General features: G+C 46.7%; 1 protein-coding gene across 7 annotated transcripts in view; it reads left to right on the top strand.

The window, feature by feature from the left end:
* Nucleotides 1-26,245, top strand: part of ACSL6 (acyl-CoA synthetase long chain family member 6) — a 55,225-nt gene that overhangs the window by 24,110 nt on the left and 4,870 nt on the right. For 4 of the 7 annotated variants that reach the window (XM_081036216.1, XM_081036220.1, XM_081036219.1 and 1 more), the window contains exons 9-20: nt 1,350-1,401; nt 4,515-4,588; nt 6,178-6,255; nt 7,672-7,806; nt 8,172-8,306; nt 9,381-9,476; nt 10,521-10,593; nt 12,595-12,683; nt 13,400-13,516; nt 16,470-16,613; nt 17,853-17,954; nt 18,797-18,868. In XM_081036216.1, coding sequence (XP_080892342.1) covers nt 1,350-1,401; nt 4,515-4,588; nt 6,178-6,255; nt 7,672-7,806; nt 8,172-8,306; nt 9,381-9,476; nt 10,521-10,593; nt 12,595-12,683; nt 13,400-13,516; nt 16,470-16,613; nt 17,853-17,954; nt 18,797-18,868 — 1,167 coding nt within the window. Of the gene's footprint in view, nt 1-1,349; nt 1,402-4,514; nt 4,589-6,177; nt 6,256-6,312; nt 6,391-7,671; nt 7,807-8,171; nt 8,307-9,380; nt 9,477-10,520; nt 10,594-12,594; nt 12,684-13,399; nt 13,517-16,469; nt 16,614-17,852; nt 17,955-18,796; nt 18,869-26,245 lie in introns of all 7 variants that reach the window. The other 3 variants (XM_081036217.1, XM_081036222.1, XM_081036221.1) reach the window with 1 other exon arrangement.

Genomic DNA, 26,245 nt, shown 5'->3' with positions numbered 1-26,245 from the left:
GGTCTTTACGGAGCAGGATGGTGTGCAGGGCCCGTCCTCACAGAGCCCTCACTGTGTGCAGGGGCGCAGCGGAGCGGCCAGAGCGCCACCCCTGTGTTAGAGAGCAGCTCCCCTGAGCAACTCAGGAAACGCCCACTCAGGGCACCCAGGACTTGTGTGGGTGCGGGTCCAGAGAGGGGCTTGGAACAGGAGTCAGTCATGTGGGAGGGAGACAGAAGGGCAGCTAATCCTGGCTACCCCTGCTTCTCCAGTGACGTCGCCTTTGGGAAGTGTTACCTTTTCCCTTTGAACGTAGTGAACTCGCCAGAGGATGAGAAGGACAGAAGCAGCAGCAGAGCCAGAAGTGGACCCCAGGGCCCAGTGGCCTTGTGGCATCAGCGTCTTTGTTCATCTTTGCTGTGTGAACTTTTCTGGGTGTCATCCCCAAGCGACACTGCCTGGGGTCGAGTCACCAGTGAGGGTCACTGCCCCCGGCAGTGGCCACGTGGGGGCTTTCAGCTTTCTGACAAGGCCTTTTGCCTCCAGCCCTCCCTCCAGCTTAGCCCTCCCACTCCCTTCACCTCCGTCAGGAGCTTTGTCACACACAGGCCTGAGCAGGTCACATCCCTGCCTCCCAGGGCCCTTCACAGGGAGCCCCTGGTGTGGGCCCACCTCGCACACAGTGTGCCCCAACCGTAGAGACTTGCTGTGATCCCTCAGTATGTCCCTGCCTCTGCCTGTACCCGGGCTAGTTCCTCTCCCAGAATGCCCATCCTCACCTCATCTGGAGAGATCTTGCTTGTCCTTCAGTGACGATGTGTGTCACCTCTTCTGGGAAGCTATGCAGGCAGTCATGGTGGGCTCTTCCTGGTGACCCCAGAACTCTGTGCCCAGTGCCAGGGCAAGGGCCTGAGGCAGAGCGCTCGTGGTGACACAGTGGGCAGCTCAGTTCCTGGGCCACACATTCTGGTCCCAAGCGTAATCCCAGCCATTTGGGAGAAAGTGGGAAGGAAGGAGGGAACTGGCTCACACCCACTAGAAAGGTGAGATCTTTGGTTGAGGCCTAGATGTGGCCCCTGCAGCCCCCTCCCACTAGACTTCAGCTCAGACTCAAATCATGAAGGCCGCAGGCCCGGGTGTGAGGCTGCTGGGACAGGTTGATGTCCATGTCCCCGTTAGGTTCCCTCGGCTTCTTTTCCCTTTTCTGGGGACTTTTCTGACTGGAGTATACAGGGGCCTATGCATGGGCAGACACGTGCGGTGCACACACGGGGGCAGTGCACAGAGAGGCTGCTGGTGGAGGGGCCCCGGGGTCGTGGGCCCTGGCTGGCCACACCGGGTCTCTTTAACACACACTTTTACCTCTGCAGCCCCCAAAGCCCAGCGACCTCTCCATTGTGTGTTTCACAAGCGGCACGACAGGTAAGCAGCGGCACCCAGGTCACCAGCCAGGGCCACCTGCACCCTTCCCTGGCAGTCGTGGTGGGGTGACTGTAGGGGTCTCTGGTGCCCTCTGGGGAACAGCTGAGCCTTGTCTTGTGCCTGGCTCCAGATGTTGGGTCCCTCCTGCTGCTCCCAGTGCCAGCACAGGGTGGCGGGATGTGGACAGTGTGTGCTGGGAGGTCGGGGGTAGGAGCTGGGTCCCTGGGTCACGTCATTCTTCTGTGAGAACCGGCTCTCACTGCTTTGCTTCCTGCCCTTGCGGAAGGAACGTGGGGTTTGGTGTCTGAGAGCCACGAGCCAGTCACTTAACCTCTTTGCCATCACTGTCCCCGATTTCTCACCAGTGATGAGGGTGGTTAAAGGTGCCAAGTAGGAGATGGAATGGTGTGTGAAAGGGCAGTGCAGGTGCTCTGCTGGCTGGAGCTGGTGTGCCATAGGCAGGCCTGTCAGGAAGAGGATGGCAGAAATGATGCATTGTGTGTCTGGTGCCACCTGATGCCGACGGAGGAGCAAACGCACCAGCATCAGTAGGAACAACCCAGGAAGGCTTCCTGGGGGAGGCGGAATGCGCAGAGGACTGTGACCACAAGGGCAGTGCTTTGCAGTCTGCAGTGTCCTCCCTGGTCACCCTCTCACTGCATTGCTGGAGCCTCAGCATGGCCTGTGAGCTGAGCAGCTCTGGGGACTGCCAGCAAGGGGACACCACCAGCAAGTGGAAGCAGAGGCTTGTGCCCTGCTCTCCCAGCCCCCAGCCCAGGGCTCTTCTGATTGCTGCCTTTACCTGTCATCTGACGACTTAGGAAGCTGCTAGCCCTTGGGCAGTGCATTGGGGCTCCCCACGCCTTCTGCAGACATAGCCTCTGAGGCATCAGGCAGGCCCTGCACCAGCCCCACAGAAGGATGGTCCTTCTGGGTACATCATGATCAACATGTCTTTATTGAATTGAGATGGATTTTTGCCATTGACTCAAGTGGGTTTGAGGATTTCCACCACCCTCTGCTCAACTCTGAGAAGCAGCAGCACAGCCCTCACTCTCCAGGAGCTGACATCCAGGGCTACCCAGAATTCAAAGATGCCCTTCACCTTCAGGGTTATGTGCTTTGTGTCATGAGTCTTACAATGTGAAATTTTGGTGACATGTCCCTCCACCCTGGGTTGGGGAGCAGGTCACTACTGTGGCCTTGGACCCTTGCCATCCAAGAGTGCCCTCAGGCTTTTAAATGGGCCGTTTGGTCACAGATGCTGCCCCCGTATCCGGAAAAGAACTTCATGGTGCACGAGTGTGCTGTTGGCCAACGGGAGGGGGCAGGACTCCCGTCCAGTGCTTTTCCCGACTATGGAATCACAGTCGAAAGCTGAGCCATCCTGCCAGGCTCTGTGTGGGGGAAGCAGCGTGTGGAGCCTGGAGGAGCAGGTGGTGGTGACTGCCCAAGCCTCCCACTGCAGAGGGGTGGCCGGTGCCAGGGCAGAGCTGGGGCCGCCCGCCGGCCTCTTGCCTGGTGTCACCCTGCTTGGCTGCACACTTGGATCTCCCTGGCCTGAGTCAGCCTGAGACTCAGCTGTGCCTGTGGTCGTCATTGCCCTGTCGAGCACATGAGCCGTGCGTGTCCTCAGCGTCACCACCCCAGATCCAGCTTCCCTTCCACGCCAAGTGTCACGGCTCCCGGCTGCATCGAGAGTCACGTCATTCTTTCAGTGGGGGAAGATGGAAAATGATCTGAACCGGACATTGGGCTCATGACACTGGTGGTGGAATCATTCGGGGAAGATTTTTCTGCTGGGCGTGTGGTGGATGGGACTTAATTCAGAATTGCAAGTGTCAGTCGCTTTGCTTCGTTGCGACTTCTCCCCTCCCAGCTAATCTGGCTGCAGGCTTGGTGGGAAGGCCTGGTCTGCCTTTCCTCTCTTCCTCTCTGGTGTTTCTCCTCCTCCTCCCGCTTGCTAATGAAGGTTTCCACCCTCTCCCACCAGGTGGAGTGGGGAGGGAGAGTCAGTAAGTGAGGCCAGACATTTGGAACTCACTCTTTGTTTCACGGACATTTGCTGATTTAGTATAATATTCTCAATCTCTAGTTATTCGGCCTTTTATTTCCTCTTTCTGGGTAAGGGTTGCAAAGTTAACATACTGGTTCATTTGGTATTTCTTGGGGAAATTCTGCACATGGCCTGGCCCCGCTCTTTTGGAGCTTTACAGCTATTGTATCTGCTGTGTTAGTGGAAACTTCTAATTTAACATCCTTTGTACACGGATTATGTCCTCAGAGCATATAGAAGCCCCAGGAGGTGGGCATCACTGCCCCTATTTCATAGGTAAGGAAGGTGAGAGAGGAGAAGTGGCTTGTCGATGACACACTGGCGGTGAGAGGCAAGCTCAGGACTGGAGCCCCGTCAGGTCCACGCAGCAGCAGCATGTGTGTGTCCACCCTGACGTGATATGGTGGCCATGCTGTCCTCCCTCCAGCCTGCTGGCTCTGGGGTCCTACCAGGCCTCTTTCCTCTGAGTCATCTAGTAGCTCCGGGCTTCCTCACGAGCAGTCTTGAAAGGTCATGACGTGACAAAGCAAGACCATCCGTGTCCCATCCCAGCCGGTGAACAGGCAGGAGGGACTGCTGCAGCCCTCTGGACCTCTAGCCTGGCCTGAGCCTGAGCCTTTCCAGGTACCGGATGCAGCCAGGATGTCTGCCGGAAGAGTTGGCTGCCGGTTTCTGGAGACTAGCTCTGCTCAGGCTGAGAGAGCCGCATAGGGTACTGGCTGTTTGTGAGACTGGGGCCAAGAGCCTGTGCTCCCCGAGGGAGGCAGGAGAGGGCGAGGCTCAGACCACAGGTGGCCAGCAACTTGAGGTACCCCGCCTGTGCAGCTGGGTCACTTGCCCCTGGTCCTAAGCTGCAGGGAGCCTCCAGGTGGGCTTCGAGTGTTTCCAGGTGCCAGAAGCAGCAGCCAGCTGCCTAGGACTCTGAAGGTGGCTCTGGATGGAGGCCAGAGGCTTGCGTGGCCAGCGCTGGGTGTGTGGGACTGCCCACTGGGATGCTGTTCTGAAGGAGCGGCCCTTGAACTTCCAACTAATTCACCTTCTTGCTTTCTCTTTTCAGGGAACCCAAAAGGTGCGATGCTCACGCATGGGAACGTGGTGGCTGATTTCTCAGGCTTTCTGAAAGTCACAGAGGTGAATAAAGTAGACTCACTAATGCAGGTGTCTCTTGAGGACACCCTCAAACCTCAGAGGTTTTCGTGTATTTGCTTCCCCCCAGCCCGATAAAATCTGGGCCGCCTTTCACAGGCAGGAGTTTCTCTTCTCATTAGAGCCACCCCACTTTTACAGACACTTTTAACCCCAAACACTGAAATGAGCCACACCTATTCAGTTGATGTTTCTGAGTACTGAGATCCCAGAAGAAAAAATACGTAAAAATGTTTTTGCATTTTTAATTTCAAAACCTGTGGGTTTGTGTGTATGTATTAAGTGATCCTTAATAACTTGATTTTCAAGTAGGTCAGGGTTTAGTTCAGTCATTTTGTGTGTAAGGACTACTACAGTCAGAAACAACATCAATTGCTCATTTCTAAGGCTGAACTTAAAAAGGTAAATCTAAAAATCAAAAAAAGCTTGATATCTTGGCCTGATAAAAGCATGTTAGCATTTTATAACTGGCTAAGAAAGAAGGATCTTTTTTCCCCAAGTGGTGAGTATCCAAATGCCCTACAGTTTCCTTAAGGAGAAAGAAATGTACCTTTTCATATAAATTAGGCCTGTTCACCACTGTGGAGAAAAATCACTGTCCACATCCATGACAGGTAGCATTACGCAGCGTATGCCCCAATCAGTTATATCTTTTGGTAGAGCCCGGGTCACGAGCCATGAGCTGCGTTCCCCGGGCTTGTCCAAATTTGTCCAGAAGTCAGCAGGCGTCTGCAAAAGGATGGAGAGCAGGGAAGTCCAGCAAAGGAGAGCTCTGGAAAGCTCGGCCCATCCCTGCGCCCAGGCCTGGTGCAGGCCCCACCCCCACCCCAGCCCCAGTCCCCATCTGTGAGACGTGGGCTGGGGGACACAGCAGGGCTCCCTCTCAGCTTTCCCCTTGAAGGCCCTGTTTCAAGGCCATGGCTTATGAGGCCGGGCGCAGCCATCTGTTTGGGGCTTGGCCTCGCCCCCTCCTCCATCTGGGGCACGTACCCCAGCCACAGTTGGTGTAGATCGAGGATTCTCTGACCTCTTTCTCTGGAAGAAGGACTAGAAAGTGCTGATAAGCTGAGAGCTCTGAATCTCTTCCCAGGTGGCCCAGGGAGACAGGTGACATGGGGCCTGGGGCAGATCCTGCAGCTGTGGGGGCGGGGAGGAGCCGATCTGGCGCTACTGACTGCGAGTGAGGTGCAGGCCCTTGCCAAAAGGAGACTTCCGCGGAGCTCGGCTCTGCTGGTTTATGTGTGCTTCATTTGGCTCTTTGCTTCTGCAGATAACCCAGCCCCACTGGCGCTGTGACCTAACACTCCGCTTCCTATGCTGCCGTCTCTCCCTCTCTCTCCTCCTTTTTCTCTTTCACTCTCTCTGTTCTTCTCCCCTCACCCCTGCGCTCTCTCCCATTTTTTCTCTCTCCCATCTCACCTCTTTCTCTGTCCCCCCACCACCGCCCCATTCCCCTTCCCCCTCTTCCTGTTTGCCCCTCCAGGACCATTTTTCTCTTTATTGTTTTATGACTCTCTTGTTGTCTTCCTGTCAGTGTTTCTTGCCTTTCTGTCTCCCATGCCCATCACCTGCAGAAAGTGATCTTTCCGAGACAGGACGATGTGCTCGTCTCCTTCCTGCCTCTGGCTCACATGTTTGAGAGAGTGATCCAGGTAAGACGCCCACCTGACTGACCGGGCCTTGCCTGGGCTCCTTCTCTTTTCTTGCAGAGTCAGTGGGCTCCCACTTGTGCGGATGTGCACATTTCCTATTTGCCTTTAGCACACATGTTTGAGCGAATGGTGCAGGTAAGGCCCTGGCTTCAGGGAGGCACAATCTGTGTCCAGAACCCAGAACCCTAGCAGGGTGTCACTTGTCACTGGTGCCAGGAAGTAGAACTAAATTGTCCTGTCCTCAGAAGGTACTACAGGGGTCAGAGGGGTCAGAGGACCTTCACCACCCCACGTGGCCCTCCTGGGAGTGTTGCCCCAAGGAAGACCGCAGGCCTGCCCTGTCTTACTTGTGTACACACTGGACTAAGAGAGGGCCCGGCTGATGGCTTCTGCTCAGAGAGCATCATAGCTTTGCAGAAGCTCTGTACAGTATGGCTCCATTTATGGACAGAATACATATTACATAATTTCCATTACTCATGAACTCTAAAAAAGAAGACAGTAAAATTAGGGAATCAAACTGCCATGACCCCTCAGACTATAGATGGGACTGGCATTATGATTGGCCCTGAGGCAGGTCTTATGGGGGTGCAGAGGGAGTTGGGGGGGAGGGGAGTCCACATGATGTGGCAGGGACAGAATTCTCCGTGTGTGTCACTCAAGGAATCAGCCTGTATCTTCTAAGCTTCTCCTGTCTTGCCTTGGAGGAGATCTGGCATATTAGGGCATGCTTTCCAGACGTAGATGAGAATGCTGGCAATGACTGTGAACTAGTTTTGTGACTCTGGGCAGGTCCCTTTGTCTCTGTGAGCTTTGCATTCCACACCTGTGAGGGCAGATACAAATACTCTCTCCCTTACAGGACTGTTACGAGCATTAAGGAAAGGAACACGTAATAGGCCCCTGGCACATGCCTAGTCCTATTAGCAACCAGCCAGGCTTCCCCTTGGCCCCGCCACCCAACATTAGCAGCATTCCCAGTACTCATGGGCATTGTACATCCTTCCAGAGTTGCTGAGGTATCCTAGGAAAATCCATAGACTCTTCTGAGACCTGGAGCAGACCCATTCATAGGGTGTAGTACAGCTCAGAGACCTGAGTCCCCAGGGAGGCCCCTGTCCAGGGTTTGGCTGTGAGCTGGAAGGGCAAGCACAGTGACACTGGCTGCTCTGGCATCTCCCAAAGGCTCGGATTCCACTCTCTCCTGCTGCTTCTCCCCGTGGGACTCAGTGGGAGGGTGGTGAGGTGAGAGGCAGGGTGTCATCTCAGATGGTGTTCAGTGTCTCATGGTAGCACCCGGAGCTGGGTTAGCGGGTCATGGGTGCCCTCTATGTAGGCAGAATTGTGGACAGCTCTGGACTGCAGCCAGGGGTGACCACCCTGAGGGACTCCTCCCTTCCTGTCCTCTCCCTCCAGTCTGTTGTCTACTGCCATGGAGGGCGTGTTGGCTTCTTCCAGGGAGACATCCGTCTCCTCTCAGATGACATGAAAGCCCTATGCCCCACCATCTTCCCTGTGGTCCCACGACTGCTGAACCGGATGTATGACAAGGTGAGCTCCACAGGGAGTCTCCGGCCAGACTGAGGGGCCTGCTTGTCTGCGTGTATGGATCGGGTCTGGAGCCCCAGGCAAGCTTTCCAAGCCTCCACCCCCAGGTCCCGTCTTCTCCTATTTTCCTCCTTTTCTCCAAAGCCCTCATTGCGGAGATCTTTATTTATTTATTTATTTTTGGTCAGGAATTTCTAGCCCCACAACATGCCCAGATCTCAGTATTGTTAACCTTTAGCTGGATGGCACACTGACCTCCTGCAAGGGCAAAATGGAGCATGGCTTCTCTGTTGTCCAGTCTTGGCCTTCTTCCTGGGGGGGTATGTCTAGCGGTGGTCCGACAGCTGTTTCTATCTTCTGTTTCTCAGATCTTCAGCCAGGCAGACACACCACTAAAGCGTTGGCTCCTGGAGTTTGCAGCAAAGCGTAAACAGGCTGAGGTCCGGAGTGGAATCATCAGGAATGATAGCGTCTGGGACGAACTCTTCTTTAATAAGATTCAGGTAAGAAAATGAACAAGTGATTATAGAGTGACACGCAAGTGTCCAGTGGATGACCTTACAGAAGAATTAGAGTTCATCCCAGTGGCCTATAATCTTATTATAAAATAATAATCATTTGGTTGTGAAATCAAAGCTTAAGCTACCATTGAAATCTTAAAGGACTTGTTTTCGTTATTTGGAGATGTATTATGCTCACCCAAGGTAACCAGCAAGAGGGACTCCTGGAAGGCAGGTCCCTTGACCTTCACAGGCCCCTGGGCAGCTTTGTCCTTAGGTGATCAGGTCCCCCAGGACTCCTGGGCCCTGAGGGTTCTCCTGTCCTCCCCGTAGCCCTCGCCTCGGTGGCGTTCCAGCAGCATTAGATTCTAGACAGATGGCCCAGAATGTTCCTTTCCCTTCCCATTTCCTATCCTTTCAACCTCTCCCAAACTAGTCTGATCGTAAATGACTCATTTCTGGATCCCCACTAAAGTTTTCAAGCTCCGCATTACCCGAGGAATTTGTAGTTAATTAGTATCGTTACTCACTTTTTTCCTTACTACTCTATTTTTAGCTATGAAAATTAATATTTAAACTATCTTGGCTCAGCTTACAGAAACAACATGTTTAAAGAATTCTTTGTCCTCTACAGTGCATAGTAAATAGAGCAGAGCATGGTATTGATTTATAAATGAAAAAAGGCTAGGCCATTAAGGTGGAAGTGGGAAGGAATTGCCCTAAGTAATTGCTTTTGGATGCTTGCAAATGACGGGAGAGTGAGGGAGCAGCTGTGTATTTTAAGGAAAGAACCAAAATTATACAACGCCACATAGACTAATGGCACTTATCTCAAAAGACACAAAAGAGTTGGCTATATTGTGGGTTGAATTGCAAAGCTGATTGGGTTGATCCATTTTGAAGGAGAAGGGACTTCCTCTCCTCATGTGTTGCGCAGCCTCAGGCCTCCTCTCTGATCCCTATAATAGGGTCCAGCTAGGGTCCAGTTGTTGAGTGTTGACCTTGGGTGAGGCCCAGACGGGCTAGACGTCATGTCCAGCAGCACAGACTTTGCCAGGGTCTCCTCTCTCCCCACAGGCCAGTCTTGGCGGGTGTGTACGCATGATAGTGACTGGAGCAGCCCCCGCATCGCCGACCGTCCTGGGGTTCCTCCGTGCAGCTCTGGGCTGCCAGGTATTGCCTTTCTGTGGCCTTCCCTGGGGCAAGGACATGTGTGTGAAGGCGGGGCCGGAAACCCATTATGCCCTTTATAGTACAGAGAAGGATCCTGGGGGTAAGATTTTAGTGGGATTAAAAACTCCCTCCTCTGACGATGAAAAAACTCGTAGAGCCAGTGAAAGCCAGGTTGACCTTGTGACCTTCTGGAAAGCCCAGGTGTATCCACTCCGGGAAAAGGGGTTTGATAAACTGTATGTGGAATTTATCACATACTTTATCACAGTTTATCACAGTTTATAACTGTGTAATGGAGAACCTGTCGGACACCTGTAACCGCATCTCTGCATCCTCCGGCCTGCAAATATCGCCCAACCCAGAAAAAGAACACAAGGGCGGGGATGACAGAAGCCCACTTGTGTTTGGTCATTTGATTCAATAGGCTTTGTCATCTCTAAAAAAACCCATTCCTTGATTTATACATTCAGTTAATATTTATTAAGTTCCTACAATATGCAGGGTATAGTAACATGGCTGTGACTGATGGGTGTTAAGTAGGCATGTCTGTTTCATCAGTGTGTGTGCTTAACGTTTTATGCTTTCAAAGCCACTGTCCTCCTCTATGCCACATAGCCTGACTCTCTTAAGGACATACTCTCCCACGTGGCGTGATCCTACATGCACATGGGCCTCTGCAGGGGAATGTCTTATGGAGACAAAATAAAACAAAGAATAGATTTTAAAGTGTTCGTCTTTAATACGTCTTATTCAAATGAAAAATACGTAGTCAGTGGTTGAAACTAGGTTGGAAATCTTTACCCCCAAACTGCATAACCTTATCTACTAAGCTCAGTGTCTATGGTAAAAATAGCCCTTCTTCCAGGCAAAGTAGCCACACCTGTTGTCTGTGTTCAGCTTCACCTGGTGTTACCTACCTCCAAAGCACCTCCCCTTCCCAGGGAGCAGCCAGATACTCAGTGGGAGCTGGGCTGCCTGAAGAGGTCAGCCAGCCAGCTGCAGGAGTATGTGTGCCCACAGTGTGTTTCCGTGTTTTGCTGGAAGGTTTATGAAGGTTACGGCCAAACTGAGTGCACAGCTGGATGTACCTTTACCACACCTGGGGACTGGACGTCAGGTAGGATGGATGGGAGATGTGGGGATGGTTCACGGGGCACTGTTGAGTTAAAATGGCTCCCACGATTTCTCATGGAAAATAAATTTACATGGGCACTTTGGAAAAAAGCAACAGAAATAGAAGAAAAACCCTGACGCTTGTTATGTCTGGATTGTAGCATTATGGATCTGTTATTCCCTTTGGTTACATATTTTTATATAATTTCCTTTTTTTTGCGTTTTCCCATTTCTTTTGTAGATAAGTAGAAGTCATGTTTTTTTTTTTAAAAAAAAAATGTAATAGATCACAAAACACAGCTCCAGGTGTAAAAATGATTATAACGTCAGCATGTTAGATTTCATAGATTCTGAATACCACAAAGCCTTGTTTACAGTCAGTTTAGAATGAAGGACGCAGGCTATGAATTGGATATGACTAAGGAAGGAGAGGCAACTTAATGGCCAGGGCCTTCTTTCTTAAAGGGCCTTTCCGAGGCCTTTGGGGAACTACGGTCTCCTGGAAGGTTAACGTCTTGAAGGCAGTGGCAGCATCAGGAAGGAACAGCTCCGCTCCACACCCTCATTCAGAGGAGACACATCTTTCAGGGCAAAAGGAAGCAGTAGGTAGCCCCTGTATTGTCAATAACAAATTTAGACCAGACACTGGAAGAATCTGGAAACTATTCAGCAAAAGACTTCAGGGTACCAGCTTCCTCTGTAAACCTGGGGCCATTTTTCATGCTTAAGTTTGTTCAACTACAAATTAGAAAACTTGGATGACATGCATGCACATGAAATATGCTCAGTAATGCAATACTGGCTTCAGGGCACCTTGAGGTAGTCAGCAGAAACATGATAGGTGGGTTCTAAATCCAGATCGTATTTGGACAAGTCAAGTATGGAAGCATTTTAAATTTTTCTGAGTTTTATCTCTTAAGCTCTAGCTGAATAAAGCCTTTTTGTGTATAAATTCTTTGATCTTTCTACTACTGGCAAATCTATTACAAAGACTATCCTGAGGTCCTGGTTCACTTAACTCTTTTCTTATTGCTGCCATCATATTTACTGATCACTCTCATGTATCCTCTTCCTTTTGGACACTTTCTTCCTTCTATGTTCTCCTCGGCATTTTCCTATGTAAAACGTTTGAAGTTTTGCCTTTTTTATTCATCCTTACCATAAAAACTCGCAAAGGCTATTGAGTATGAGAGGACAGCTATCTTTGTACAATATTGTAGAAGATTTTGCAGCCTCTCATTTAAAAGAGATACCAGTATCACCGCCTCATATTTCATCTACGAGGCTCACTTTTCTTTCAGGACCTTGGCCAGCACCTGATTAAAAACTCCACCTTGCCAGTGAATTCTGTAACAGCCACACAAAAAAAGACTAGAGAATGACTATGATGTAATTTCATGAGTTACCTCATCCTGTTTTCCATTCTTTTGTTACTCAAAGTGTAGTATGTGGACCAGAAGCATTGTCACCTGGGGCCTGTAAGAAATGCCGAATAGCAGTCCTGATCTCAGACACACTGAATCAGAACCTGCATTTTTAACAAGATTTCTAGATGATTAACATGCACATTAATCAACAGTGTGGTGACTGGAGCAAACGCGATGATGACTATATTTTATGACCCCCAAACCAAGACGTGTGATCCAACAATGGAGAACATGTTTTAATATGGGCCCTGTTATTGTAAACCATCCTGACAGGCGTGTGTATGAGCCCCACCACAGACCCTGTGCAGGTTGGTGCTAGGCCAGGTGTGTCTGTCTGTCTCTATAAGAATCAGATGAAAGCAAAGCAAAGGCCCTGCAGAGGTCGGCCTTTCCCTTCTCTAGAACTTTGTTTTATCGTCACTGCTTGCCTGTGACAAATGCCCATGTAAAGGCGTGTTGCTTTCCATCCATAGTTCTCTACTTTGACCTTGTGGGGCGGGGTTTGCATGGCATCGAGCATCTTCAGTGCTGAAACTGACCTGAACGCTGACCAGTGCCGTGTTGCTCTGTTGTTCCAGGGCACGTAGGGGCGCCTTTGCCCTGCAATCACATCAAGCTCATCGATGTTGAGGAACTGAACTATTGGACCTACAAAGGAGAGGGAGAGGTAAACTTCAGCTTTTAGCCATTCATGTCTGTGGAGGCTACAGGTAGTGAGTAAAAGAAGAAGAAAAGAAATGGAATTATTTTCCTTGTAATCTTTGTGTAAAGTCACTTTAAATTACTGATGGATTTGACTCAGCCGAATTCAGCATTTTCGCTCCTATTTATGAAACAAGGCTGGGACTGGGCTGGTCTAAATCAAGATTTGGAATTTCCAAACTGTTTTAAAAATCTGTTTTTTTCCCCCCAAAAGAGCATGGCTGGCTGCTGTGGATCTGTCCCAGCAGAAACATGACCATTTGCAAGTGGGCCGAATGGGGTAGAGAGAGCTGGCCTGTCCTTGTGCGTTCCGAGGGAGTGGGTGCCTGACTGCCTGGTCGTGAAGCAGGGCCTTAAGTATCTCTGGTAGAATCAGCCAGCCATCTCTATCTGACGAGACCCCAGCCAGTGTCAAAGAAACAAGCACTGAAGGCCAGGGTGTTCCTGAGGAAGGAGAGAAGGTGGAGGGAGGCTGGGAGGGCCAGGGCAGGAAGGAGAGAGATGACACTGCTTGAGAGAAGACAGGAGACAGCGCACACCGTGGTGGCTGTTCCTGTTCTCTGTTTTCATCAGTGAGTTTCCTGCGGGAGAATGTACGTTATTCTACACAGGCCTCAGGACAGCCTCAGGCAGGAATCCTTATGCTGTGGGCTGAGAGAAACCGCGGGTTTGTCCCTACAGATATGTGTGAGAGGACCAAATGTGTTCAAAGGTTACTTGAAAGACCCAGATAAGACAAAGGAGGCCCTGGACAGTGACGGCTGGCTTCACACCGGGGACATTGGAAAGTGGCTGCCGGTGCGTATGTGTGGAACCATGGAGCTCCAAACATTTGAGTGGTGGGAGGGTAATAATCTGATGTGCTCTGAGGCAGGGGTCTTCTCTGTGTCCCCCGTGACAATTAGTGATTCAGGAACACCTGCAGGGATTGGGAGGGTCTTCCTTCCCCTGCCCCCAAAGCTTCCTCCTCCACCCTCCCGAGGCATGTAATAGTGGTCTTTGTGAGAGGGTAGGGCTAGAGTGTGAGACCCACTCCCTTCCCTTAGTGGTTTCCAGAAAGAGACCCGAGTGCTGTGGAATCTGGTAGGGGGAGTAGGAGGAGCAGGGGTGCATAGCTTTGGGAGACTTGAGAAAGGCAGAGGATGAGAGCCCACGGACACCAGCCCCTGGTGAGAGGCAGCACTGAGCAGTAGGAAAAGCCTGGGGCTGGACAGAACATGGCCGAGTTCCTTTGGCTCTCTTAGCAGCTCCTCTCGTGACCGTGAGCAAAGCCTCACTCCTCCCTGGGACTCCCTATTGACTCACCTGTAGAATAGGAGTGCAGGGCTACCCGGCGTTCTTTGGCTATGGCCCCCAGCTGCTCGCCCAAACCAGTGATTGTGCCTCACTCTGACAGTTATAAAACGGGATATTACCGTTGCTTACTTCTCTAGTTACTGTTGTCAGGAATGAATAAGATTATACCTGTAAAGCACTTAGCACTATGCCTGTCACATAGGAGATGCTTAGATGAAAGCTATGACCAGAAAAAGGCTCTGTCACTGAAACTGAGAGCCTTTGCTGATGCAGCCCACCCCCCAGGAACCTCTCCTGTGTCTCCGGGAAATTGCTAAGGTTTTGGGTGGACGTTCTGGGATGCTGGGTTTTTCGGGCGTGTGAGTGGTATTGAGCTTTCCAGGGGTCCTCTGGGCTGATGAGCTGATTTGCCCCTGCTTGGATCCGTGTGCTTCCCTTTGAGAAACCCTGCCTCCTGTGGTAGACAAGGATGTGTCCTTGGTGTGTGCCCTGGGCCAGAGACAGCTCGGGAGGGACATGTCTTTAGGCAGGTCCCAGCCCAGTGCGGTGGGGATGAACTCAGGGCCACGCTCTCCTGGGGACAGGCAGGGGACAGGCGCCTACTGGATCTGAGTCTCAGGATATGAGTCATATTCTGAGTGAGAGGAGAGAATGGGAAGGACAGTCAGGGCAGGGGTCACAGCACATGCTGAGTGGAGAGATGCCAGTGGTATGAAGCAAGCAATTCTGGGCCACACGTGTGTGTGTGTGTGGCGGGATCAGGGGAACCTGGACACTGGCGGAGGGCGGACTGTCCCATCAGCTAAGGAAGTGTAGGCTTCAGGTCCCCTCACTGACATAGGCCCCTTCCAAGGCTCGGCACTTCATTTTATATTATTTTTCTTAAAGAGGGCCCTCAAAATTGGAAAGCTTGAAGCTGCACAAAACCTTGGCTCTGCCAGTGATGCCCTGTAACTTGGATGAAACCACCCACTTTGCAGGGGGTTGTAAGAAGCAAGTAAATTACTTCATGTAAAGCACCTAGTGTTATGCTTGAACTCAAAGCCCAAGACAGCAGGCAGGTAGTCTGTGGGAGTCGAATTTTTAAAATTATTATTATTTGGGAATAGTATTAGATAGACCAAGGAAAAGGTCCAAGCTTCTGATCCAGAAAGACCTGATTCAAATCCTGGTTTCCCTACCTCCTAGCTGTGTGACTTAGGAGGAGTTTAGTAACCTCTCTGATCCTCACTTTTCTCCTCTGTGAAATGGAGGTGGTGACACCCAGCTCATGGTGTGCCATGAAGACCGAAGGAGCCAGTGTAGGGAAAGTGTGTAATGTCCATCCTGGGTTTTGAGCAACACAGGGCCTGCTTGTTCTTCTCTTCTGGAGAGATTGCTCTGGTTCTGGTGGATGGAACAGATGGAACAGGGAGAGAGTGTATGCAGGAGTCCAGTGAGGAAGAGGTGTGGATGGGAGAGAGAGGGAGACATGAGAGGGATTTATGAGTGAGGATGGATGACCTAACTGCTAGAAGTCCCAGGAGAGGCGAATGGCAAGACAATCTCCAGGTCTGAGGCTCGGGGACAAGGACAGGCATGAGGAAGATGGAAATGAGCTTCCTTGGCGGCACGTTGCGTCCTACAAACAGCCTGGTTCCTGAAGTTTTCTGAGGATCGTTAGGTTCTGGGTCTGGAACTCAGGGAAGGGGTTTGGCTGGAAGCTTAGACTGACGAGGGAGTGGCCGATGAAGAGAGAAATGGCAGTTACCTCGAGCTAACTCAATACCTTGAGCACTGTCAGTGGAGGCAAGGAACGTGCGTACATTTGGGGGTTGATCGAAAGGAGAGAGACCCAGCTAATCACCTGGGAAACTCAAAAAAGGTTGAGGGGAGGCAGGGAGGTGAGTGGGGGTCTTGGAGGCCTGGGGCACAGGCACTCACTGCCGAAGGGGTGGCTTGCCTGCTGCAGAGATCCTGGAGGGGTGAGGTCTCCTAATGCCATGTGGCTAGCCAGGTAGGAGTCACGGGGGTCCTCTGCCAGAGCTGTGCTATGTGCTGGGGGGTGGAGAGCCCTCTCTTGGGGCGTCGGGCAGCAGCTGGAGCAAGAGAACTAAGCATGGCTTAAGGGAGTGAATCTGAAGCTGGTGGTGAGGGAAGGTACAGCACGAGCAAGGGCCCGGGCGAGGGGGTAGCCCTGGTGGGAACACAGCTGGCCTTCTGAGGGTGACAGGGATGGGAGAGGGGAGTGAGGAGGTAGATGCTGACGGGGAAAGGACATTGGGCATTTAGGGCCCAGCAGAGCGTGGGAACTATCAACCTGTGGTGCACGGGGGCTCTCTCCAGCTTCGTGGTGGCTCTACGAGCAGAGACATCAGATGGAAGAGCAGATCCCGGTGGGTGAGACAGGACACGAGTAAGGGGTTCAGGCTCAGGAATGCCATCTTTTTACGAAGCTGTGTGTCCAACTCCATAGGCGGGAACTCTTAAAATTATTGATCGGAAGAAGCACATATTTAAACTTGCTCAGGGAGAATATGTTGCGCCCGAGAAGATTGAGAACATCTACATCCGGAGTGAGCCTGTGGCACAAATCTATGTCCATGGGGACAGCTTGAAGGTGAGTCCTCGATGCTTCAGCCCTCCTTCATGCACTGGGCCTGCTGAAAAGTCTAGCGTTACCTCGGAATAATTTCCTAAGTATTTGGTATTTGATTAAAGTGCTAAACATTAATATCTAATCAGACACCAGCATTCTCCTGAATATTATTAGATCATGAGAGAAAATTCCTCGTTAAAGAAGCAGTCTTAATTGCTTATAGTTTGATAAATTGCAGTTAGATAGATAAGTTGCTTGGAGTAGTAATGGACACTCCCACTGCTTTTGACTTATGCTCTACTACTTCCAAGAGGAGTTTTGAGGTAAGATGCTAAAGTAAGATGCCAGGTTTCTGCTGTTTTGATTTTGAAATATGCAAATGAACTGTACCAGTAAATGGGTATAGAGTTGCAAATAATGGTACTGATAATAATATAGCTTAAAATATTAAGCTAATATGTTAATGCAGTTTAGGATTAAATTATTTGGAGAGGATTTATTGTTATTCTGCTTTCAATGTCATTTAGATTTAAAGTCAGAAAAATCACTGTGAATACATTCTGTGCTTTCATTGGATTTATATATAATTAAATCCTATTAAAATATTTAGTAATAATTTAATGAACTATATTGATGAAATGGAGGACCATATTAATGAAACAATTTTAAAATGGTCTGGAAATCCTGAGAAATACATGTTTCAGCATCCTGAAGATGTATGTACTCATTTAAGATTAGCATGAGAATAAAAGGTACATATAGTTCTAACTTTACTGATTCTTAATCTCTAAGCTTATTCTTTATTTATTTTTTTACAAAGTTAGGGAACTAGATCAGAAAATAAACAGTCAAATATGTGTGATTTATGGGTGGAAATGTTTCATAACATAGTAGCATACTTATTTTTAGAAAAGGGTGGAGTCTGAGAATACCAAGAGATTATTTTAATGCTGGACCAAAAATAACCACTTTACAAGCTTTTGTCACTAATATAACATCATATGTCAACTACACTCTAATAAAATATTTAAAAAATAATAATAACAAAGTGCTTTCGTGATTAAATAAAAACTTTCATCAATTTTGGAAATTGTTTTATCTTGGCGGTGGGTATACATGTACTAGTATCTTTAATTTTGTATCTATATCAAAATTTTCATAATTTTTTTAGAAAAAAATTGAAATAAATATGGCAGAGTAAATAAAAAACAAAAAAAACAGCAGGTTCCATCATGACTTTTTCTCTCTGGTGGGTCGCAGGCCTTTCTGGTGGGCATTGTCGTGCCCGACCCTGAAGTCATGCCAGCCTGGGCCCAGAAGAGAGGCATTGAAGGGACGTACGTGGAGCTCTGCGACAATAAGGTCTGTGCCTTGGGCTGTTTCCTAAAAGGTGGCTACACCTTTTATAATGAGGGGACAGAAAAACAGCAGATCAGTGAAATTTGAACACGTAGGGAAATTTTTAACTTTATAAATGGTGGGAATCCTAAACCAGAAGTATATCTGTTTTTGATGTTGTTGAAGGAACTCAAATTTATCTTAGAAAATTTGATAAACTATTGCGTTTTAGAGCCAGAAGACGGCGCAGAAAGTTTGCCCAGCCCTCTTGTTTTGCAGCTTGCAGGAGAGTTCAGAGAGGGCAGTGGCTTGCCCAAGGCCACACAGCTGGTTACCAGCAGTATCAGATATGAACAGAGGCCTTCTGCTTTACTGGGCATGCTCTATCCAAATGTGAGGTGGATTTTGTATCTACTGGACTTAGAGAGACAGTCATGGAATTGAAAAAGTAACAGTTTTTCCTGCTTGGAGCGTTAGCCACTCACACCTTCCAGAAACCTTCTCTGTAGGATCCTGTGGAAGAGGGTCCCTGTGCTCTGCTCAGCCGATGCTCAGTCACATGGTCCTTTTCTCAGCAGCAGCCATGGACACTAGCGCTCCACTCCCACTGGGCCCTGGGCTTTTCTGGGGGTGTCAGGGACCCTGGGATTCACCAGACTGAACAGAAGTCCACTTCAAAAATGAACGTGGTCTCTTAGCCTATTCGTCGTCACTCCGTTGGCTGTGCCTGGGACTTACGTGGCAGATGACAGGTGGCGATTAGCATGTTGCCGGGCAGTGTCGGCCCCAGTTGAGTGGGTAGGGAGAGTGTGTCGGTGTGAAATGTGATTTTGGTCTTGTCACTTTACCTCTATGGTTCAATTCAGGAGCTGAAGAAAGCCATTTTGGAAGATATGATGAGGTTAGGAAAAGAAAGCGGACTCCATTCTTTTGAACAGGTAACTATAGCTTTCCCCATACTTGTTACAGCCCTTTATGCAGTGATGAAAATTAAATGAACCCACAGCGACCGTGACCTAGATTCCCCACCCTCCATGCTGTGGCCTGCAGGCAGGCTGTGTACCAGCGGACCCCTGAAGGCCTATTCCAACCTGACTTTGTCTGCGTCCTGAACTAAAATAGGTCATGTGTCGAATGAGACTCATAATCACCAACGTTCATAAAGCTGCAGTGTTACTCTAGCCATCACGAGTACATCATGTGTACACTGCCTGCCTCCACGCTACCTGCCACACTGTCTTCCTGGCTGCAGCAGGCAAATATCTTGCTAGGACATGGAAAAACTGCTCCTTGGGCCAGGGATCTGTCAGCCCAGCCTCCCCTCTCCAAAGAGGAAGAACCAAAGAATGTGTTAGGAGAAACACAGCGGTCCTCTAAGACTTTCTGTCTTTGCAAGGTTGGGGTTCTTACTGTAACTGAGATCATAAGCATACTTGATCCTACTTATGTATACCATTAATACATCCCCTTTAGTCAAAAATTCAAAACAAAAAATTCTTCAAGCAGAAAAATATTTAAAAACCTAATTTTCCAAATTCCCTAGTATGTAATTAATATAACCGTTTTTCATAAAATTTTATTTCTCAAACAGGGTCCTCAGATATATAGTATTAGGGATCTGCAAGGTGTATGAGAATTTTAAATTTCGTATGTTCATTTTGATGATAGCCTAAAAACATTTTTAAACCAGTTTTAAATGTAAAACTCTGACAGCAATTATTTACAATTAAAAAACATTTCTACAGATTAAGACTATTTTCTTTTAAAGTTTCAAACTGAGGAAATCTAAACATAGTTTCAGGGTCTGAGAGAATGGTTTTTCTTTTGAAATAGATCTTTACATTAACCTAGTTTGAGAAACACTGCTTTATTCTCGTCTGACATCATGTTTTAGGGCAAAGAAGACCTGGATGAATAAATCTTCATTTTAAAAAAATTACAAAATTTGAGGCATTCAGGCAAGTTACCGTTTATCTTTCCAAACGTAAGGTCAATTCTGGCATAATAATTATTTAAATTTCAAAATTTGGAAGAACTGACTTCATTGCCCTTCCATTAAAGGGAGTGGTTGACCAGATCCTATGATCATGTAGAGGAGAGGCCACAGACGGGTGGTCAAGACCTGGCCGGTCTGGGCCTACGTGGTGACCTGAAGCCCTGGCTCTAACACTGAGGATGCAGAGGGCCTGATTGCTAAGCCTGTTCGTTCCTGTGATTCCTAAGGCCTGCGCGCCCCCTGCTGGGTTTGGCAGGCGTGACTCTCCCCGGAGCATGTGGAGAAGCACAACATTTAGATTCCTCTTCCTGGAAAAAGACTACCAGCTCCTAAGATTATGCTTAAAAGGGACCTTTGGCTGAGTTTCCAGTTGTAACCATTGGTCAAGTTAGAGCTTTCATTAATAGGAGACTTATTCTTGACTTTCCATATGCCTTAAGCATTTACCGCGCTCTGATACTCTGCCCTCACCATGGTAATGTCCAATACAGAGAAGTCACATGGTATCCCAAAGACCTGAGTTTTATTGCCAAGGCTGTCACCTCTTTGTTGGTCCGTGGCATCCTCCTCACCACAGCCAGTGTGTGCCCTCAGCTGACCACAGGAGAGCAAAAGCCTGGCCTCGTGCTTGAGGAGGGTCCAGTTGTGTTGCAAAGCTCATCATAAATTGAGTTAATCCATAATCCATTGTCAGTTTGTCTTTTTCCTTTTTTTCTCAAAAATGAATGATCAATTAAGGCTTAATACTAATTTTTAAGAAACCATACACACACACACACACACACACACACACACACACACACACAAATATAGGTATCCACGCCCAAGGCTTAAATCGTTCAAGGAAAGCTTTAGGAGTTCAGACATACTGGGCAGGGTTAATATGAATTAAACTTTGCATTAGATAAAAAATTAATGTAATTTAATTTCCAGAAATGGACAATTGCTAGAATTAAGTCCTTTCTTACTAAAATCATATTGTTTTCTTTTCCATGCTACTTACCACCATTTTTAGTTTATATAGATCTTTGGAAGATATATTTTAATGAGTAGAGAGGAATAACTGTATCAATAATTAAAATATGTGGGTACCAGGGAAGTATTCGAGCATACTTAACTGATTTAACCATTTTATTGACATTTATATGCCTTATTAGTTTGCATAGATAATACAAAGTGAACTTAACGCTTGATAGATTTTTCAAATTCTGACTGGGAAGCCCTCACTAAAAATATTATATTTCCTGTCTTTGAAATGAATACTTACCTAACCAATTTGCCTTTAAATTAGAAATGAATTGAGCATTTTCCTAATTAATTTAAATGTTGGTGGGTTTTTTTAACTTTATCTTTCTGTCCTAAATTATGCACTCTGTGTTATCTACAAGCACTATGGCGTGTTAAACTATTTCATTGAGCAATACTGTTGAAAAAGGTAAAGTACTATGTTTCTTCAAAACTATGAAAAATTCTGTGCTTAAATTGAATTGGCATAAATTGACACTTTTCAGGTATTTTGTTCCAATACAATATTTAAATGTTACACTATTTCTAAATTTAAAAAAACTGTAGAATCACTTTTCAGTGACGAGAGTGTAGTTTCAGCAAGGAAGCTAACATAAAGGACCCTCTTCTTTCCTCAACAAGAAATTTGCTGATTACAGATTGAAAAATGAGTCTCAAGTTGTGTTAGGTGTAAAGGGAGATTAAAGATTTTTGTTCCTTTTTGTTTCCACATTCAACAGTTTGATTTTAGTAGAAATATATAATTATTTATAAAAAATGAACAATGGTTTTATCATTGGTTTACTTCTGAAAAAAAAAACACCACAAAACTATAGGTTGTGCCCCACCATTAAGGTCAGTGTTAGTTAAACAACTGGTTTGACCCATTTTTTTGTTTTTTCCCCATTTACTGACTAGACTTTGAGTTACTGGAGCAGTTTGTATAGGTATTTTTATGGAAGAAATTAAATAGACCCAGGGCTGTAGGTCAGACTGGAGCAGGACTGGCAGCCTGGCAGCAGTGTTCCTCTAATCCGCTCACTAAGGGGCTGAAAGGTGAGCTGCATGCCATATTGCTTGGCTGCTCATAAGGCTGGATTGAAGGATATGTTCTCTGCCCAGACAGAGACTATTTTGTAGTCACAGTGAACCGCAGATTCCCCCATCATCCCTTTGGGCTTGCTGCAGGCGGCTGGTTTGATGGATATTCAGAATCTACCTGTGGAGGTAGCCCTTTCTTCCTAAAATCATACTGTTTTCTTTTCCATGCTACTTACCATCTAAATAGCATTGTGTGGCTCTCCCTGTGAAATCCATCTTACCTGAATTGTGTTGGTTTTAGCTTCTGCTTGTCACTACTGGATTTTCAAAGATGCCCACCCCCACCCCTGTACTGAACATAAACCTGTGCCAGTTGCTAATTGTTCTTTACCTGCTGGTAGAAGCTCAGAGGAGCTGAAACCCAGGCTTCAGGATGCTGTAGAAATTATATCTTTGCATTTGCATCTTCTTTTAAAACTATATTATTAATTCCATTTACAGAAGAAGGTGGATAGATGGTTTGCACTTACCAAAAGCCTTTATGTGATACTGTTTCTATCAGAAGATAACTTTTTTTTATTTAAAAAAGCTAAAGACATTAGCACTATTGGTTTTTCAATTTTTCATTTTATGACAGTAAACATGAATTACTAAATTAAATCACTGTATCTAGGATTAAGTTTGACTTAAATCGTGTTCATGTTTTTTCAGGCTAGCTAGTTTTTTTGCCAATCATTTCCAAACTTGTTTAAGTAGCAGAACTTAGATGACATCTATGAAAGTCGAGTATACACAAAACAAAGAGCAGCCCTGTACCGGGGGATTCTGGGCCGGAGCTTCACTCCCATCTCATCCCACCCCTACCTATCTACAACCACCTCCATGCCACCCCCAGTAGTGGCTTTTACAGAACCCCTAGTTCCCAGCGAACTATCGTCTGAAAACATCTCCTCTGGGACCAGTTTCCAGTGAATTTTGGGTCCCTTAGGGCAGTTTATGTTTGATTAAAAATAAATGAGGAAAAAAGTATATTCCAGAGGGTACAAAAAATGGCAGCCTTCTGGCCTACCAACTCCTTGTTTCTTTGACTATCAAGAATATTAAGTTTTTAAACAAAACACTTTTTACTAGAACCTTAACTAATTTTGAAACATTTGGTAATACCCCCTTATCGTCCAAACTTCCAGCTATTTATATTGCCTATTCAAGTAGAAATCCTTTCGATATGTGAAATACAGTTGAGGCAGCTGCCTGTAATGCTAGCTCTAGTTTTAGCCTAAAGTCCTTTCCCCCTCCCCTCCACAGAAATCCTTTAAAATGCTATTCTTTTTATAACAAAAGTGCATTCTTCACTTGAACAAATTTCTGCGAGTTAAAGATGAATCTGATTTATTAATGTTGTGCTCATTTGAAAACGTTCACATTTTTTAAGTTATAAGCATGGGTTTTAAAAAAGCCAGAATTTGTTAAAATTTTTCTTAAATGCTTTTTAGGAAGTTGGATGTATAACTGTTTTAAAGTTCTTCTTTGTATATTGAGTTTTTGATCTGAAAAATCAGTGAATGTAATGCAGAGTTTTCTGAGCAAAGAATCTTTTGACATCTTAAAATATCCACCTGCCAAGGCACTAGACTGTTAGCATCAGAGATTTTGAAAACAATGAGTAGCATATTGACTTTTGCAACTATTTGCATACATTTATTTGTTTTTCGCAATTATTTTTATTGTAGCAAATACAGAAAAAAAATTACTATCTTAACCATTTTTAAGTGTACAGTTGAGTGGTATTAGATTCCTTGGTAGTGTTGTACAACCATCCATCTCCATAACTGTTTTCACCTTGTAAAATTGAAACTGTAGTTATTAAACAATAATACCCAATTCCACCTCCCTCCTCCCAAATCCTGGCAACCACCATTTTACTTTCTGTTTCTATGACTTTGACTCCTCTAAGAATTTCATCTAAGTGTAATCGTGTGGTATTAGTCTTTTTGTGACTGCCTTATTTCACTTAGAGTAATGTCCTCAAGGTTCATCAGTGTTGTAGCATGTGTCAGTATTTCCTTCCTTTTCAAAGTGAATAATATTCCATCATATGTTTGTAACACATTTTGCTTATCCGTTCATCTATTGATGGACATTGGGGTTTATTCCATGTTTTAGCTATTGTGAATAATGCTACTATGAACACAACTGTACAAATACCTGTTCAAGTCCCTGCTTTCAATTCTTTTGGATATATACTCAGAAGTGGAATTGCTGGATCGTATGGTAATTCTGTTTTTAATTTTTTGAGGAACCGCCATGCTGTTTTCCACAGTGGCTGCATCATTGTTTATTCACACCAACAATGCACAAGGATTCCAGTTTCTCTGTATCCTCACCAACACTTGTTATTTTATGTTTTTTGGATGATAGCCATCCTAATGGGTATAAGGTGGCATATACATTGATTTTTGAAATACGTCATTTCCTGATTGTGCCCATTGATTTTTATTAACAGTTCTCATATGACAATAGCATCTGACATAGTGACCTCTCTCTCTGTTCTCCTGGCTTTTGTAAGCCACACGCTAGTTCCTTGCTACTTCTTAAGTCATTCCTTCTCTATCTCAAGCCCAGACTGCAGCTCTGTCCTGCATATTACTACTCATACATCCAATGTCCAGAGACCACTTGAGTGTCTCAGAAGCATTTCAGACTTAACATGATACTTGATCTTCCCACCTCCAAAGAATCTTTCTGCTCCTCCTCCAGTTTTTCTGCTCAAGCAAAAACCTAGAGCCATTCTTATTATCTCTCTGCCTTTACCACCTACCCAAACCAATTGTAAGTCCTGTCCTTTCTCCCTCTGAAACCTATTTCCATCTCTACAACCAACTTCACAGCTCAAATAACCATCAGTCTTGCCTCTTGGCTGTTCTTCCAGCTTCCACTTTCATCTCACTTCAATCCATTCATAACAGAGTAATCTTTCTGGCTCTGTCTCTCACTGCTTACAAATTGCTTAGAGAATCCTGTCCAAACTCCCTACCTTGGCATACTGATCCTTTATAATTTGGCCCCAGTCTATCTCCCCAGCCCCATCTCTTTCTCCTCCTTCATTTGTACCACACATGCTTCAGTCTGTGCTTATAATGCTCCAAATGTGCTTTGGCACATGTTGCCTCTGCCTAGAAGAGCCTCCTCCCAGGCCACAGAACAACCACTCCCCTTCCCTTGCTGTCTCCATCTGGCAAAAGCCTGCTGATTCCTCAGAGTTCAAGTCGAGCATCCCTTTTCAATGAATCCTGTCCAAGCCTGGATTAGGTGCTGCAGCAGAAATGCATTCAGCTCTAACCGAAAACCCACAGTGTCTTAAACACACAGGGTGTGTTTTGTGTTTTTCCTCACATAAGAAATCCAAAGACAGGCACTCCAAGGTAGACACAGGTCCTCAAAGGCCTAGGCTCTGCCTGTCTTTCTACATTTTATTCTTAGTGTGTTGGTTTATCACCTAATGTTCACAAGGTGGCTGCTATGGCTTTGGACATTGTTCATATTCAAGAAAGGAAAAAGGGAGAGTGGATAGACATAGCTATCTCTGAATCTTTTATTAGAAAAGCAAAACTTTGCCTTCTCATTAGCCAAACGTGGATCCCATGGCTACTACCTAGCTGCAAGGGAGGCTGGAAAATCAGGGAACAGGATTGTCATGATTAACATAGATCGTTTTGGCCCCCAACCAAATTAGGGTTCTGTTAGCTTGGAAGAAGTAGGGAGTGAGTACTGGGAAAGCAACTGACTCTACCTGCCAAAGGTGCCCCTCTGTGCTGGTCCCGATAGTAGCAATATCGTTCGGTAGCATTTCTCATTAGATGATAAGCTCCACGTGGGCAGGGACTGTGTCTTATTCTTCTTTGTATACCTAGTGCCTAACACAATACCGGACACACAGTTGTTGCTCAATTAATATCAATTGCACAAAACAACAAAATGAATGTACATGTATATTTAGCACATATTTTGAATTAATTTTTAAAAGTCTGTATTATAGCAGTTGATAACCCTGTTTGCTGTTTAATGACGTGGGTCTATTATCTCAACAAAAATCATTGAATTTAGACCCTGTTGTCAGTCAGGATACAATTTCTTGAGACAGTGTCATTCCAGGATTCAGCTCAAGCCCGGATCATAAAATTCTCATAGAACTGATAGTCACCCTTTCAGCTAGAGCCCCAGGTGGGAGCAACCTAACCAGGCCCCCCTGGATCAGTTCATCTATCTCTCTGGC

The sequence above is a fragment of the Rhinolophus hipposideros genome, assembly GCF_964194185.1.
Source record: "Rhinolophus hipposideros genome assembly, chromosome: 23".
NCBI lineage: Eukaryota > Metazoa > Chordata > Mammalia > Chiroptera > Rhinolophidae > Rhinolophus > Rhinolophus hipposideros.
This window is presented reverse-complemented; position numbering and strand designations above follow the sequence as displayed.